This window comes from Heloderma suspectum, chromosome 1 (assembly GCF_057233095.1).
Source record: "Heloderma suspectum isolate Gila_16-S chromosome 1, 16-S_ref, whole genome shotgun sequence".
Classification (NCBI taxonomy): Eukaryota; Metazoa; Chordata; class Lepidosauria; order Squamata; family Helodermatidae; genus Heloderma; species Heloderma suspectum.
Window position 1 is genome coordinate 208,314,584 of NC_139458.1, and position 18,182 is coordinate 208,332,765.

The window sequence follows — 18,182 nt, forward strand, 5'->3', positions numbered from 1 at the left end:
CCTTGCATTTTGACACGCAATTGGGGGAAACCCAAGGGGCTGTTGGGGGAGTCAGAAGTCATTTGAGTTGGTAGAGGGGCAGCTGGTTAGTGAACCGAAGGGGGAAAGGGGGGGGGCTTTCATATCTGTTGTTTAAAGAAACAAGGGGGGGGTGTAGAAGGCGAGGAGAGGAGGAGAAAAAACGCTGTGTGGGGGGAGTGACTCTGAGGAGTGCATCTGTGCGCGCGTGAGGGAAGAGCAAGAGGAGTTGAAGCGCTGTAGGAACGGAGGGGGAAGGACGGAGCTCTCCTGCCAGCGTTGAGCTCCTGGAGAGGAAAACTAGAGGCAGCGAAGGAGTCGCCTGCTCGGCGGCAGCCTGCTGCTTCCCACCCCGCCTTTCCCCTTTTCGACTCCGCGCGGAATCCTTCCCTGCCCGGACCCCGGCGCCTCAGGCGGGAGCAGACCATTGGCTGAGTGTGAGGTAAGGCGCCCGCCACGGGCACTTGGCTGCACACACCCCTTTTTCTGGGCTGCCTCTCCGGAGGTAAATGGCGCCGTGGCGCTCCGTCGTTTTCAGTGGGCTGAGGCGGGCTTGTGGAGAGAGTATCTGGGGCTGAATGTTGCTGTTCGGTGAAACGGGGATCGGGTGGGGTAAGGACTTCGTGGGGACCATCGACAGTGGTTGAAATGATCCCGAATCCCCCCCCCCCACACACACACACATGCACACACCGCCAGTCAACCCCGCCTTTCTAGGGCGCAAATTACGAAGGAGATTGTATGGGGTGGGGGACATCTGGTTTCGGTGCTGTAGCAGGAGAGACCAATTACGGTAGGTGACTCAACTCCCGCCCCCACCCACCTCAAATGCAGTGTTACTCTTCTGCATTTAGTCGGGGTGGGGGAAAACACATGCACGCACCCCGTTGCAGTTTTGGGGAAATTAGCCAACCATTGTCCAACACAAGCAGCAATGGGATCTGACTGGCACCGCTTCAAGAAGCACTTCGATCCCAGCAGAGGGTGTGTAGGAAGTCCAGGAACAGGGTCCTTCTAGCTAGTCAGAAGCTGCTGACCCCTGTTTTGTGTTTGAGGCTCATCTTACAGTTCAGTATTGATGCAATCCAATACTCTGCAAGCAGGAATGTTCTGAGTCATATATATATAACCCACATCCCCCAACCTCCCTCATTGTCACTTCCTCCCGAAAAAAAAGACTCTGTAAAGAATATTAGTATTAAAGTTGAATGGGTTTGTGGAATACTTAACTAGATTGACTAGAAGAACACTGAAAGTAAAAAACAAAAAAACCCAGCTGTGCTGCTCCTGAAAGCCGCAACAAAATGCGCTGAGGCAGCAATGCTGTAATTTTTTTTCATGAAAGGTTGCATTACATTTTCTGGAGGAGCTACCTCAATCTGGCTGTGGAAATGTGCTGAGATTAAAAGGCAGATGCAAGAGGTGGGTGAGCAGTAACTGCTGTTTCCATTGAGAGTCATTTTTAAACTGTTTCAGGAGGTGGTTTATATTCAGTGTCTTTACAGAGCATGAAAAATTGCAATTGCTATTTTGAAATTCATTTCATGTCTACTGACAGTTGGCAGCCACAGGATTAGTTTTATTCCATATCATCAAAATGCAGAGTTTTCTTTGCTACACAACTGTAAAAGCTAGCTGTGTACTAGGTGGGTAAGAAGGAAGGAGGGCAAGGAGAAAGGAGATCTTGATTGCCTGTGTGCAACTACTACTATAATTTGAGATACCAGATAGATACCCCAACACCTACGTTCCTGGTCATAAACACAATCTCCTCCAAAATATTGTAGGAAGATTTGTAATCCAAAATAGTATCTTTCAATATCTTTCAATAATATATTTTAGAATATATGAATGTGTGTGTGTATGAGCCAGTATAATTTATATTCTGTTCATAACGGAAAAAGTAGGGCGTAGTCTGTTCTTAAAAAAAATAGTAACCTACACCTGGGCAACCAAAATTCTAAAAGCTGTATTCTGTGATTTGCATAAAATTAAGCAAATGTTCATAGTTCCGGTGGACATAGAGAGATGATGCTCAGAGTCTCCAAGCTGCCCTAGTAACTTTGTAGGTTACTGTGGTGGAGGAGAAGCTAGGGGTACACAGAACCTTTGGGTCTCTGTAGTTTGATGCCTCTCCTTGTGTTCCAGGGTTGAGAGCCACATCCACGTAAAAATTCAGTGGGTCTGAAAGAGATCTGTGTCTCTCCACCCTAATTGGCTATTTGGGGATGAGGAGGCAGAGCCCTTCAAAAGGTTGCTGGGAGAGGGGGGAAAGGGGAGAGAGTTAGTGTCAGAAAGTAGGTGTAGAACTGCTAGGGGATGAACTTAATTGGTCTCTCTTCTAAATAATCGGATCCCTCAGCAAGCTAGTGTGTTGCCTGAAACTCCGTAGGAGATGACCTTTCCCTCTGGACTGCCCTCTGTTGAGGGCATTTGTCTGAACAAGCAAGGCAAGCCTGCTTTCCAATTCAGCTATCTTAGGCTCTGAACAAATCATCTAGCCCAGCCTTCCCCAACTTGGTGTCCTTGAAATTGGCTGAGAATTGCAATCTAACACATCTGAGGGGCACCAGACTGGGGAAGGCAGATCTGGTCTCATCCCATAATAGTACATGAAAAGTGGAGTGGGAAATCGAGACAAGGATGACGGCCAAGGGGGAAAACCTTACCCTCTCAGCATGGAGAAAGACGAAATGAGCAGGGGGTGTGGTGATAATGTCAGTGGATGTGGTCGTGCCCACTGATGCCATCCATTCCATGGAGGACCTGGTAGGGAACAATTTGGCCCCTCACCACAAAATGGTTCTGCGTCCCTGAATTAAAAAGGGGGCTGTTGCCTTAGCAGTCCTACGTAATTGACCTGGTTGTTATAGATGTATATCATGGGGAAAATAATTATGTGTACTTTGTAGTTCTTGTTATGGTTTAATGTTTCTTATTATGTTAATATAAAAACAAAATAGGAGAGGCCTGTTGCCTTCATGTTCAGCATGTGGGCTTCCCAGAGGCATCTGGTTAGGCACTGTGGGAAATAGGATGCTAGACTAATAGACCCTTAGTCTGATCCAGTGGGGTTCTTGCATTCTACAGAATTGCGGAATAAACACACTCTGATAATAGATACTAGACAGAAGTTGTGAGAGAAGGTGCGTGTGTCTCAGGATGACCTCCCACATAAAAACAGTAAAATTGCTTTTTAGAGCTTAAGGCCCCATATAGCAAGCGTGATCTAAGCACTCTGTGATGTGACAACACGTGGAAGGGTGATTTAATTATCACCACATTTTACGTGTCTAATCCATATTCCAATATGAAACTAGTTAGACTGGAGGCAGCTATCCAGTGTGCGAAATGATCAGGGTTATTATTACTTCTACTATTTATCATTCACTTAGCAATGTAGTGTTGGAAAGCATTCATATGTACAGTGAATTCATTACTTGCCTGCTAATTGGGGTGTAATTGCAGCTGTTCCTGTAAGAGGGAGTTCAGTGCTGATTTGTAATGGGATTATAAAGAATCTATGTGCATTCAGGCAGGTTGTTTAACAGTGCAATCGTATGTATGTTTGCTCCGAAGTAAATCCCACAGTGTTCAGTGGGGCTTAATCCCAGGCAAGTGTGCATAGGTTTGCAGCCTAAGATTATTGATGAAAAATCTTAAATTAGCAGTGAATGTAATTTTAACTATGAAAATATTAACCTTATTAAAAAAAATCTTTAAAAGACGTGGAAACCCACAAAAGATTATGGGGGAGAAGGGTTTTGTAGGGCCTTGCGTTATCCAGGGGGACGCATACTGTGTTTGTTTCCCCTCAGCCAGCAACAGTTTCCTGTATGTTGTGTTCTACTGCTGAGAACCCTGGGTGCAAGCATCACCCTGTCAGTGCTGTGTTGTGGTGGGTGGGATGGGGCAGCACTGGGAAGCTATTTTTCTGCAACAGTACAGAATGAGTCCCTACCTTACCCTGCAGAATCCTCCAGTTTGTAACCCTTCTCACGTAGTCACACAGAGTTACAAATATCTATAATATATGACAGGGCCTGTGTTCAGATATTGTACCATTTACCTGACTTGGTTTATTACAAACTCATAGAGCTTTTGTGGTGCTGTTAGTAGCAGATTATTGGTTTTAGGAATGTAATTGGGTTTGATGGGGTGGAATGTGAGGTCTGTTTAAAAAATATTTCTTTGACCAGTGCAGTGTAGTTCTGGCCGTAGCTCTGCTCTCAAGTGATGAACGATGCTGCTACATCATGCAATGTAGGTGGAGCTTTCTGGTGAAAGTGAGTGAAGCCTGATCAGAAGGTTAGGCCCACTCCTCATCAGCAGAACACCAGTCTACATTCTGTGCTGCCATTGTGTCGTAAGCCACCACAGCTAAACCTGATCTGACTTATGGGTTCACCATGGCCATCTTCGTCTACAAAAACTCCCCCACAGTGGGCGGAAATAGACATTCATTTACCATGTGGTCACCAGCTACACAGTAGGGCAAGAGTTACCTTAAAAGCGGTTGTCTATTTCCATCCAGTAAGTATGTGATGCAGTCCCTTCACCACAGCTGGAGCTGCTACAGAACAGTCACAGCTATAGTTGAGACTGGACTCTCTACCTGTTGCTCTCTGGAAATGGCTGATGCTGCTTCATGGATGAATGCAGGGGTGGGCAAACCTTTTGGGCTGAGGGGCCACATTGCCCCACCCAGGTAATCTTTTGGGGGCTGCACGAGTAGGTGGGTAGCTCTACAATACCCAATACATATTAATGTCTATTCAGCTTCACGTACAAATAAGATTTATTTATGTTGCATGCTTTTAAGAAAGTAAAGCTGGGTTGGGTTGGGCCCAGTTATTGCTGGAAAATGGCCTTGAGTTGCTGTATAGGAAATGTCTGCTGCTCATCCCCCATTGACTTCATCGCAGTTGGAAGGAAACTTGTATATTCAAGGACTAGATCTTATGAGAATTACGAAAGATTTTAAAATATTTAATTCAAAGAGTAAACTTTTAGCTGTCAACCGCTATTAGCTAGGATATATAAGACATTCATCTTAATGTTTAGCATGCTCCCTCTTGCTCTAAACTGTCAGAATACTGAACAGAAGTGTTCCATTTGCATTCTGCACTGTTAACTGCTTGAAACATAAAGATTTGGCCACAGCGGGAGGCAAGATATTGACTTGAATGGGCCATTGGTCTGAACTGGTATGGTTGTTCTTCTGACCCAATGCAGTATTATTTGTTTTCATTTATAAACACATCTATATACCTGAAGGAAGCTCAAGAATGGATAACACATTAAAATATGCAAAAACAGTATTAGTGAAGTAAAATAACATCCTGCTTATTCCCAACAACTAAATGCTTATCTTTTTTCTTTTTTTAAAAAAAGCATTACCACAGGAACATTGCAGAAAGATAGGGTTGTGTCCAATGCTAGTCATACTTAGAGTAGTCCCATTGAAATTAATGGGACTTAGATTAGACTAACATTGGATACAGCCCATGCTGTGTGGAATGGCAGTTTTGCCCCAGCTCTGTGATGACTGTTTCTGTGATGTACACATGCAGGGAAAATAAGACATGCAGTTGCCTCACAGAGCGTAGAATTAACTACACACTGTATTTTTAGTACATGCCCCTTAGGGTGCAATCTTATGCATGTTTAGACAAAAAAAAGTCCCACAATTCCCAGCATTCCCCAAGCTGGGGAATACTGGGAGTTGTAGGACTTTTTCTGTCTAAACATGCATAGGATTGTGCCCTTATGCTATAAAGTCCCAATTCAGTTACACTCAGTTATGCAATCCTAAGCACACTTACCTGGGAGTAAGTCCCATTAAACACAGTGGGACTCTGAACAGAAATGCATAGAATTGCACTGATAGTTTTACTGAGAACAATGGGACCCTAGCAAAACAGTTTTGTGGTACCTTAAAAATAATATAGATTTATTATGGTATAAGCTTTCATGGACTAAAGCCCATTTTGTCAGAAGCATGAAGTATTATCCTCTGTTGGCATTTATGTATATGGATACAGAGAAACACGTTTGTAAACACTGGGGCCAAAAGCGGGATTTAAGTTTATCAAAGTTTATCAGTTAATCACAACTAACTTATTCTGCTGGTTTCAGTGGGACTTAATCACAACTAACTTTAGTTGTGAGCTGCTTCATACTTGACATGGATTCTATGCAGAGGCTCAACGAATAAATCCAAACTACAGTCAGTGTTGTTGGAAGGGATGTGGTCATATTGGTTCATACTTTAATCTTTGGTTCAATAGTGCAGGAATTTTGGAACATGATTGCTGATTACTGTTTGGAATTTCCCCACATTAGACCACTGGTAATTCCTAAAAGCTATGCTTCATTTTGAACCTAATGACCCCTGGAGTCCTGCATGAAGATTTTCTAAGCAACTGTATACAGTGGTAAAGTCATGAATAGCACGTGATTGGACGTCTCCAAAGCAGCCAACTAAACAGCAATGGACTGAGAAAATTTGGGAGACTATGATTATGTACAAACGTACTCAGCATGTGCAATAATGAATCAAGTAAGCAAGGAACCCTAATTTTAAAGTAGGTATTATGGCACTATTGTTTGTTTATTTTCTATGTCCCTGCTATCCTTAAGGAGGCAGTAGTGCGGCCACTCCTGAAGAAGCTCACTCTGGACCCAACGGTATAAGACAACTACCACCCAGTCACAAATACCCCTTTTCTAGGGAAGGTACTTGAGAGGGTCGTGGCGGACCAACTGCAGGCACTCTTGGAGGATACTGATTATCTAGACCCATTTCAATTTGGGTTTCGTCCTGGTTACGGGACTGAATCAGCCTTGGTCACCCTGATGGATGACCTTTATCGAGAGAGGGACGGGGGAGTGCAACCCTGTTAATTCTGCTCGATCTCTCATCGGCTTTTGATACCATCGACCATGGTATCCTCCTAGATCGACTCCGTGGGATGGGTATTGGAGGCTCTGTGCTACAGTGGTTCCAGTCCTACCTACTGGGCCGATTTCAGAGAGTAACATTGGGTGACTGTTCTTTGGCCCCTTTGCAATTGAGCTAACGGATGCCGCAGGGTACCTCTTGTCCCCAATGTTGTTTAACATCTATATGAAATTGCTGGGAGCGGTCATTTGGGGATTTGGAGCTAAATGCCATCAGTATGCTGATGACACACAGCTGTATCTCCCTGTGACATCTGAATCAAGAGAGGCTGTGCAAGTCCTGAATCAGTGCCTAGACTCAGTAATGGGCTGGATGAGGGCCAGTAAACTGAAGCTGAATCCTGGCAAGACGGACGCCCTGTGGGTGAGTGGTGTCCGGGGGATAGGCTCACTGCCTGTTCTGGATGGGGTTGCACTCCCTCTGAAAAATCAGGTCCATAGACTGGAGGTACTCCTAGATCCATCATTGTTGCTGGAGGCCCAAGTGGTTGCGGCAGATTGGAGTGGTTTTTACCAGCTTCAGCTGGTTCGCAGCTATGGCCTCTCCTGGACAGGGATAGCTTGACCACAGTGGTACAGGCATTAGTAACCTCAAGACTGGATTACTGCAACGTGCTCTATGTGGGGCTACCCTTAAGGCTGGTCTGGTAGCTGGAGGTAGTGCAGAATGCAGCAGCTCAGCTGCTGTCGGGAGCTGCGCCTTTTCAGCGTGTAACTCCTTTGCTGAGGGAACTGCACTGGCTGCCTATTTGGTACCGGGGCAGGTTTAAGGTATTAGTACTAGTGTACAAAGCCCTAAACATTTTGGGACCAGGATACCTGAGGGAGCGCCTCCTTCCTTACCAACCTGCCCGGTCACTGAGGTCATCAGAGGGCATGTTCCTGGTGGTTCCACATAGACCCATGGCCCGGTTGGAGCCCACCAGGAAAAGAGCCTTCAGTGTGGTGGCCCCCTTCCTGTGGAATTCCCTGCCTTTAGAGGTCAGGCAGGTGCCAACGTTGTGTTCCTTCCGGCGCCTCCTGAAAATGTTGTTATTCCAAGAGGCCTTCCTTTCATGACCAGCCATTTCATGGTTTGTTAAATTCCACTTTGTTGGGGTTTGTCTTTTTAAAAAATGCGTTAACTCTTTTAACCTGTTTTATTCTTTTATCATGTTGTTCACCTCTCCGAAATCTTCTGATGTGGAGTGGTATATAAATATTGTAAATAAATAAATGTGGAAGGCCTTCAAACTTCTGCTCAAATTTTAATCCAGCATAGATGCCCACGTACAGATGCCCATGAGTATTATACATACCTCTTATTACATATTATACCCCTTATATATGCTATTTAACATTTGATAGTGAGCATCTTCTTAGGCTATTTTACTCTTGTCATCCCACAAGTATATTTATGAGATATTAAGCATTATAATCAGTGAGTTTTTTTTATTTCTTCAGTGATCTTGGTGTATTGTTATGTGTGCTCTTCTTTTTTGTTCCCCGTATTTTTTATTTTATTTCAAAATAAAATGAAATTGCATGGAGAAAAAAGTCATATGGGAGTGTGAAGAGCCCCCAAAGCTTGCAGTGTTTCCCAGATTTCATGACATTTTAGGATCAACTGCAGAGCTCTTTGTAGTCTTCTGCTGTGATGCTCTAGTGACGGCCACCAATTTGGATGGCTTTAAAAGGGGATTAGACAAATTCATAGAAGATAAGGCTATCAATGGCTACTATTCCTGATGATTACTGTGGTACCTCTAGTATCAGAGGCAGTTTGCTGAGGAACATGAGCAGGAGGGTGCTATTACACTCACGTCCTACTTGTGGGTTTCCCACAGGCAGCTGGTTGGCCACTGTGTGAACAGAGTGCTGGACTAGGTGGAACCATGGCCAGCATGGCTCTTCTTATGTTCTAATGCTGAGTTCCGAGTATTCTACAGAAACATTCATAAGCAGCATAGACAGGCCATCCAGGACTGTCTTCATCAAGAGAAATCCCAACATCCATTCCAATACTTCAGCAAGATTACTCAGCACATACACCCACCTTAGGATCAGGCTTCACAGTAATCCAAAGCCCCATCTGTTGCCTGAAATTTTTGTATATTGAGCATTGTACAATCAGGGAAGATGGCCAAGTCTTTTCCCCAGGAAGAAAGACTGGAAAATATTTATGCATATGATGTTTCAAAATACACTATATATACATTTAACAAGAAGGAGTGGTTCTTTGCTGAATGCTTGGGCAAAATTCCCACCAAAAGTAGCAGGGCCCTAGACTGAGCATTTGCTTAAATGATTGCCATGTTTTACTTGGTGCTAATAAGAGAGCATCATCACAAAATCAGAAATGAGCCAGACCAAAAACCACATATCCAAATATACTAAACTGCTTGTAGGAAGCTTGGCCCTCAGATGGATTAGACTTTAATCTTTGGCTTCTGTATTTAAACAGGACTGGAGCAAGTTAGAGATCCAAATTTTCCCTTGTGAACATAGGCAATCTGGAACAGAAGCATTTGGCTTAGACACACCTCATCTTTGTGGTCTAGTGTGTTTTCCACTGAGTTTTGGGATAAGCTCTCATCATCTTGAGACTGAACAAATGCCAGTTAGTTTATGTATCCCAGCACAACATCCATTGGTTGTTCCATATTAACTTTCAGCCAGTTTTTATGATACTTATAATAGTTCTCCTAAAAAGTTTCTTTCAATCGCATCTGATAGGATGGAGTTTTAGGTAAACCATTTAGATATTGTTCCCAATTATCACAGCAATAATTAATAATGCAGCAGCTTCCCTATGTAAAAAAAAAGAAAACAAAGGTAGCCTTACACAATGGTAGGAAATTCCTTGTAATTCTTCAAAAATGATGTTAAAATGTACTTGAAAATGCTCCATCCTCACTGATCAATAGTGATATGCTGACAGTTTTTACAACCAATACACAATGCTGCAGAGCCCCTGACCCCCAGTCTCCTTTTTCCTGCAAATAGACTGATTTATTCAGAACTAAGTAATTGATATATATCTTTTGGTGCTTTAGTTTACGGCAAGGAGAGACATGAGGCAGGAGCCGACTTGAAAAATGTGGAGTATTTGGGTCACAGGGTAAGGAACAATACAAAGCAAAAGTGTAACACCTTGGACTGTACGAGGAGAGTGGGATATAAATTTTCGAAATACAGTTAATAACATAGTTGGCATGAGGGAACAGAATTTTGGCCTCTTCCCGGGAAGACTTTGAAAATAATAGTAACAATTTGCTTAGAATCAAATGCTGATAGGTCAATATGACCTAGTCAGTATGTCTTGATGAAAGGGCATAATGAAATTTTAAGGCAAAGACAGTAGTCCAGTTATGAGATGAGGCTGCTAGAAGCCAGTGAGATCAGTGCTTTTCAAACTGGAGAGGTGGGTATAGTAACAGTACTCAATGTTTGCTGATTTCCTCATCAAATTTCCTTCCACAGCCATAAGAATTTCCCTTTCTGGACAAAATTTCCCTCCAAACTAAAATTAAAGTTATTGGAGCAAGGCTTTATCTATTAAATGTGCAAAACAGCCCTGAAAAGGTCTAGTAAAACCCTTCTCCAAATAGCCCACAATTGGGTGCACTTGCTCACCCTTCTAATAGAAGGGTCTCACATCAAGTCTGGCTGCTTGCTTGTGAGTGTGTTTGTATGAGTGCGACAGAAAGGGAGGGAGATAGAGAACAATGCATTGTGATTAGGAGAGTAATCTTCATTCAGAATTCATTTTGGAACCGCTATATAGATACAAAAGACAGGAAGTCCAGCTAACTCCAAATTGGCAGAACTTGGCTGCTATCTCTGTGTTGTTTCTAGCAACATTTTACTCTTGTTAAAGAAAATTCCTTCATGAAAGAAAAAATTCCCTCAATTCACGAATGGTGACATTAGTGCAAGGGAAAGGGGCAACTAATTGCCCAGGTCTCATTGGTATTAACAGTCAAAGATGAGTGTAGCCCATGAATGACCTCACTGAGAGGACTGAAAGGGAAGCTGTGGCCCAGGCTGGAGATGAAGTGCCATGACGGGGGGAGCGTGGAGAAGCTGTGGAAGAACTGAAGGTGGTGGTGGTGGTAGTGGAAATGGTCCAGCATTGTGTGGCCACTTATACATTACCAAAAAAGAGGACATACATCACCAAAAAAGAGGACATAGATTTACATACAATTTGGATGTACTCATTTATAGACATAGATGCAAATTTAGAAATAATTACTATAATTTAAATAGCAATACAGTACATCCCACTATAGTGGGGAATACCTGTGTGCCTGTTCAGTCTTCTGTCCAAGTGCTAAATGTTGATGGGCATCTTCAAGGCTTTGCAGTTCTTTATTTTAAACCAGACATGGACTCAAATAGAATACTGCCCTCTGTAAAGTAGGACACATGGTCACCCTAGGACTCCTGGCTGGACGTATAATATCCAGGACCTGGAATATAATATCTGAATCTTACATATTTGCAAATAAAATTTTGTGAAAAGCAAACCAACTATAAGGGAGTGTTCTCTCAAAGGAATGTCCTTGACTCTTAACCACTTGGTGTTTTGCATGAAATGACATCCTTTGTGGTGTTCTGCATATTTTGGGGTGATACTGGGGGGAAATGTATGTGTGTCCTACTTCTGCATTGGATATTACCAAGAGTTAATATTATAGTAACTGATTCGCCCAAGAGATGGTATATATTTTTTAAAAGAGACAACAGTTCATCAGCCAAGTTCTACAAGGACTGTTATTATGTTGATATAAATTGGTTCTGTAATACTTTAGTAGTGTAAAGTACTGGACAATTGTTACATTCATTCTCACAGCATCCTTGTGAGGAAGATCACTATTCACATTCTGTAAATGGGGAACTGAGGCCATGCATAATGAATTACCCAATCCAGAGCTGATTTGGGCTTTTAACCTACATTTGCTAAATTGTTCTGCACCATTCTCATTGCAAACCATTGTTAGTACCTTCTTTATTTTTAAACTGGGCTTGGATTGGGCAGGCCTTAAATAGAGGATGCTTTCAAATAGAGAACCATCCTCTGTAAAGTAGGACACACGGCCACCCTATATCTAACTTTTCAAGTATCTAAGGCCATACTAAATGTTGTTTGTTTTTGAGGAGGGAATTTAATTCCTCCCTTCATTGAAGATCATCTGGGGATCATCTATGGTGAAATGTATCTCTCCACTTGATTATGTTGTATGTGCATGATGACCAATGGTTTTTCACAAATCTGGTATGTGATGAGTGTTGTGACTTTCTTACAGGTCTTTTTTTGTGCTTCTCTGTTGGGATTTGCCCCTTCATGGATCACTGCCTTGTTGTGGCGAAGGGGCTTGCGTAACTCAGTGAAGCCATATATGCCGTGCAGGGCCACCCAAGACGGACAGGTCATGGTGGAGAGTTCTGACAAAATGTGGTCTACTGGAGAAGGAAATGGCAACCCACTCCAGCATTCTTGCCAAGAAGTACTCAGGATAATATTTTAGGTTTGATTTCTTCTGTGCTCATTGCAGTAGCATCAACACATATAAAATACTACATTTTAAATATATCACAGCTGTACATGTTGGTATATTGGCATCAGTCTTAAGAGGTCTGGATAAATAATCTTGCCTTTTAATACATTTTTTCACTTCATCTTTAATAAGGGAAGTTCATTTTCAAAAGACATTTGCAATACACAGAATCTTTATTCTGGAGAGACAGCTGTTGAAGTGAATATTTGGGTATTGGAAACCAAATATATACCAGGATCCCAGTTTCGGACAGCACAATAAGCTATCCATTTTAGGTTAGTTTTATTGGCTCATGTGAGTACCCGCATGCTGCTTGTTCACAGTACACCAGGATAAGCTAGTTTGGGTATTAGAAGCTCAGTCCTGGAGACAGAATACTGTGCACCTGGATTCAGTCCTTATTTCTCCCCAAAACAGTTGCTCAGTATTAATGATGAGAGTCTAGCAGCCAGGCTTGTCAAGACTTCACCTAACCAAAGGGGACATCACCCCTCAGCCTCTGGAAGCAGTTGGTTTAGTAGCCATGGGCTTACATCTGGATGCAGACCTGTCCAAGCCAACTTCATAAACATGAGAGAGAAGCAACTAAGAATGAACTCCACAAGAGTTGCCTTATTGCCAACCTGATTTTTCATCAACTTACCTGTATCTGAAGCCAGGATGGAGGAGTTCCAAATCTTAGTGTGTATACTTATAGGTCATGAACACAGACCGTAATAAAGTATTGTTGAGCAGTATTTGCATTTCCACCTTTCATTTAGAGATGGAGGAAGGAGGTTTTGACATGCTCTTCCCTATGGAGGAGTCAGCCTGTCTGACCCTCCCCGCTACAGCACCAGGAATCTGCAAGTGTAAATCTTTTCCTGCTTGTGGATCTTTGGTCACTGGATCAGGCTATTGTGTTTAACATCAGGTGTTAATTGACTTAAATCAGTGGAGGGAGCAATCCTATGGCCACTGAGCACTGTCTAGAGGGCCATAGGATTTTTTGGTTTCTGGAAACCAAAGTCAGAGCCAGGGATCCAACCTTAGTTCCCAGAAACTGCACTCCCCACCCCTGCAGCCTCGTTGCCAGTGCCATTCTCTCTCCATGCTCAGAAACAGGGTGCAGAGAAGAGGGGAAAGGAGGCAGGAAGGGGAGGAGACTGCGGGAGCCACATTATGCAGCTTCCTAAGCACCGTGCCCCCCTACCCCCGCTCTGAAGCGCCTCAGGCAGGCGAAATTGCCTGTCTAGCCAGAAATGTAGGGCAGCTGGAGCATGGAGGCAAGGATTGCCTCTGTGCTCTGGCTGACTTCAGAGGCTGATGACTAACTCCATAAGATCGCACCATAATTGACTTAAGTTCAGCAGAAGTGGGTTGTGCTGTAGATGGCAACTGCATGAGTTATGCTTTTTGTAGTGATAAATGTGGATTATGAAGCCAAGCCATTGTTTTCCTTTAGGACAGTGGTGCGGAACCTTTTTTTCTGTCAAGGGCTGCATTTTCTCAGGGGTAGCCTGTTGAGGGCCGCATGCTGGTGATCAGCAGAGCCAGAGCTGGTGTTTTCTCTTTCTCTCCCGCTAAATCAATTTTCCCCTTCCCTGAATTATTATCCACCCAGATCCTCTGACTTCAATTATGAATGTATAGGGTATGTATCCCTACCCCCCGAATTAATATCCTACCCAGATACCACTCCAATTTTTTCTCAAGTCATTACCCACCCAGATCATGAAGTGGGGTCAGTCTTTGAACTTCTCAAGCAAGGAAGCGTGGGGGTCCACTCATTCTGCATCTCCTCCTCCCCCACCTTCCACCTCACATAGCTGTCCTTTGCTTCACTCCTCCGCTTCTGACTTCCTCCTCCCACCATGTAGGGTACATTATATGCTGCTGGCTGCCTGCTCCTCATCCTCTTTTTAAAGAGGGAAAGGCCAAGTGTGTGCTCGCAGGCAGAAGGGAGTTCTATGCTGAGTTAGGAGAAAGAGGCTTCTTTTCTTCCATGGCTAGTAGAGAGAAACAGATTGTGCCAAAGAATGCAGGGCTGCAGAGGGGGTGGGGCTGAGGTTGAGAGGCCATGGGCCAGATGGGAATGCACTGAAGCCCAGATCTGGCCCAAAGGCCAGCAGTTCCCCTCACTCTCACCCACGTGCATTAGAATCTGTTCCCCTTAGATTTTTTTAACGGCCTTTTCAGAATTTGCGTCAAGGCATTTTTAAGTAACAGTTGTGTGTCCAAATGGACACTTGGTCCTAGCTTTCGAACACCCAGTGGACGCAAATGGACACATAAAATATAACCAATGAACCAAGAACACAAATTCAGATTGGAAGCCACTGAAAGACTGACTAGAGGTATGAAGTGTTAGTGAAATTGAATAGAAACAGTAGAACATATGGGGCACATTACACAATAATTATTAGGGTTGTTAAAAACCACCAGTCTTTCTGAAAATGTCTTAACAAAATCTCTCTCCCTGTACACTGTGATGTCTGGTTCTCTGAATCTTCGTTCTTTTTTTCTTAAGAATTCTGCTACAGCAGGGTGTAGATCATAAACTACAGTTCCTATGCCATTCAGTGAAACAAACAGTCTTGCATTCATAGATTCCTCTACCAAGGACATAGGGTGAGGAGACGTTGATTGTAATGAGAAACTACTCTCTCTGTTGTCATGGAGTGTGGAGACAGTGCCAAAATCAAAGCAAGCAATTTTTGTAGTAAGCCTGGAGTACAAACAAGCTTCTGCAGCTTTATTAGAAAATTTTGTGCCACTGTCTGGAGTGGCTATTTCTGGTATTTCCTGAACTACTGGCCAGTTATCTCAGACACCTGAGAAAAATTGTGTCACAGTCTCCTTATCAAAAATGGGCTCAACCAGGGGATGGCCTGCATTGATCATTTCCTTAGGAGTCAAAGCTGTCAAAAAGGAAAGCACCTCTGAAATAGTATTGTCGTCTTCTACTTGTAGTCTAAACTTGAGAAAGTTTATGAATGATGACACAATTTCTCCTCTAATAGCAGATGACAAACATCTTCCAGTTGTAACATATTGAAGTGGTACACTACACGTACTACTATACCACTGCTCTTCCTCTTCTTCATTTACAGATGTATCAGTGTCATTATTGCTTTTTGAAGAAATTAACTTCTCTTCCTCGCCACCACAGTCCCATCAACTTGAAGAGAGAGGCAAATAGCTGTTGCCAGGTGCTGTGCAACTTTCTTAATTTCTAATTCACCATTTATCTGTAGCATCTCATTGTATACAACTGGATCTCTGTAACTTAAAGCTGAACCATGGGGCTGAAAATTACCAAGCTGAACATCCCAATTGTTGGCACTTAGCTGTGCTTGTACTGATTGTGCTCGCAGCGTTGCCAATGAACATGGTTGCCATGAACGAGCAGTCGGTGTTTCCAATAGCGAATCATTATACATATGAATACATAGGGCAATCAGGTGATTTACTACATCTGCCCAATGCTGTTTCAGACTTTTCACCCAAGGGTGCTTGTCTGATTGTTGTTTTCACAGTCTTGCAGCTTCTCTTGCTTCTGATGCAGTTTTGTGTGCCTTGGATTCCAGATGATCAATTAGTCTTTCAAGTTTCTGCTTGCTTTCCACTTGTATCCCACTGGCCAGTGGAACAATCCCATTTTTAGGCATTTTAGCAACTTCTCTTTCATATGTTTTAGAGGTAACGCAGCAGACATAAGGCCTTCTATGCTTTCCATCAAGTTCAACTGACTTATTTAGAAAGCAGTATTTCTTCAGTAGCCAGTACAGGTCCCTTTTATGACCTTTACACCAACATGATGATGTGCTTGAAGTTTCAAGAGCAAGATAACTGAAATAATCTAACTTTGTCATGGTGGTGGGCTGTGACTCTTCTATTTTCTCATTTTCTATATAGGTGACAGTGTTAGTACGTGCAGCAACAATTGACTGAAATTTAGGATTAATTGCAGTAGATTCTGAACAGATCAACTCCGTACATTGAACTAGTACAGTTGATGCTTCAGCCAGTGGCTATAGATAATAAGAAATTGCCACAGTGATGGCTTTCTCCATTCATTCATTCATTCATTCATTCATTTTTTCATTTATTTATTTTTTCATTTCATTTCTATACTGCCCAATAGCTGAAGGTCTCTGGGTGGTTCACAAAAATTAAAACCAAAAAGCACACAGTAAAACAATATAAAAGCATTAAAGCCACAATATAACAATACAATCAGAATAAATCCAGAATAAAACCTAGCAGCAATGCAGAGATTTAAAATACAGATTTAAAACAGCAAAGCTAAAAGATTAGAAAGCTAAAATGCTAAAATGCCTGGGAAAATAGAAAGGTCTTCACCTGGCGCTGGAAGGAATACAATGTAGGTACCAGGCGAACTTCACTAGGGAGCTCATTCCACAGCCGCGGTGCCACAGCAGAAAAGGTCCTCTTCCTGGTAGCCACCTGCCTCACTTCCTTTGGCAGGGGCTCATGGAGAAGGACCGCTGAGGATGATCTTAAGGTCTGGACAGGCACATATGAGAGGAGGCGATCCTTCAGATAACCCTGGCCCCAAGCCGTTAAGGGCTTTGAACGTTAATACCAGCACTTTGAATCTGGCCCGAAAAAGGACTGGCAGCCAGCGCAGCTGGAAAAGTACCGGCGTAATATGAGCTCGTTGTCCAGTCCCTGTTAACAATCTTTCTGCCCTGTTTTGGACTAGCTGAAGTTTCCAGACTGTTTTCAAAGGCAGCCCCATGTATAGTGCATTGCATTATTGCTTGCTGGTTGAGCAGCAGCAGTTGGGGCCTAAAACTCTCTTGTGGCAGGCAGTGGTTCTCTGGGTCGGATGTCTCTTGGATGGTCATCCTCCCAAGTTGTAATGTATTGATTATTTGACTGAGTGATTATCTGATCTGTGAAAAGTGGGCCGGAAAAAAACACGATTTCATCTCTGTGTTGTTGCTTTTTCCTTTTTGATTAGGGTTACTTCCTATGATACGGGAAGAGATTTCTGTATATGCTCATAGGCCAGGCCTTGATTCCTAGGAAAAGTGTTAGGGCTTAAAAGTTTAAAGCTGCCTGAAGACCATGTCATCCTTAAAGCTGCCTGAAGACTATGTCATCTTCCCTGGAAACCCTGCTGGTGGGTGGAGGAGGACCTCCCTCTGAATATGCTTAGAGGGTCCAAAGGGATTTTATTATTAGTGACTCAATTTGGTATTGAAATCATGTTGCTCCAGGACTGAAATCCGGCATGTCCATACATGTTCTGAGAAAGATGATATACAATGTATGTGTATGTCCAGCTTCAACTGCAAAGCTTTGTTCTTCTAAATAGGGGGCTGGGAGGGTGGGGAAGAGAGAAAACCTTATTTGCAGAAAGGTAAACCATTCCTTTTTTCTACAAAATATAAAAATGAAATAAGAAATATTTTATTTTCAGTCCTGTCTAATCCCAGAACAACTTCTGGCATTATTTCTAGCTTTTATTGTGTGCTGTGCAGCTTTTTTAATACCTTCTTTAAGTTACTGCAAAACAAAATAAAATAATCCCCAAATATGTACTTTTGTTATACCAGAACAGTTGTGTTTTTAACCAATTTTTCTAAGTTTTGAAATTTGAGGAGAGGATGATAATGATATTGCTTTTTAATTCAAGTATTTACTGAT

The 18,182-nt window shown here is 42.9% G+C and overlaps 1 protein-coding gene across 5 annotated transcripts in view; it reads left to right on the top strand.

Moving 5' to 3' along the window:
- The first annotated feature begins 243 nt into the window (after positions 1–243).
- SPATS2L (spermatogenesis associated serine rich 2 like) overlaps positions 244–18,182 on the top strand; it is a 139,125-nt gene continuing 121,186 nt past the window's right edge. Inside the window, exons 1-3 of one of the 5 annotated variants that reach the window (XM_084817046.1) lie at positions 244–460; positions 1,364–1,440; positions 6,364–6,605. Coding sequence is in view for 1 of the 5 variants with exons in the window: in XM_084817019.1 (XP_084673145.1) it covers positions 760–811 (52 nt within the window). In the remaining 4 variants the exon portion in view is untranslated. Of the gene's footprint in view, positions 461–725; positions 812–1,363; positions 1,441–6,363; positions 6,606–12,272; positions 12,495–18,182 lie in introns of those variants that run through there. The other 4 variants (XM_084817055.1, XM_084817035.1, XM_084817026.1 and 1 more) reach the window with 4 other exon arrangements.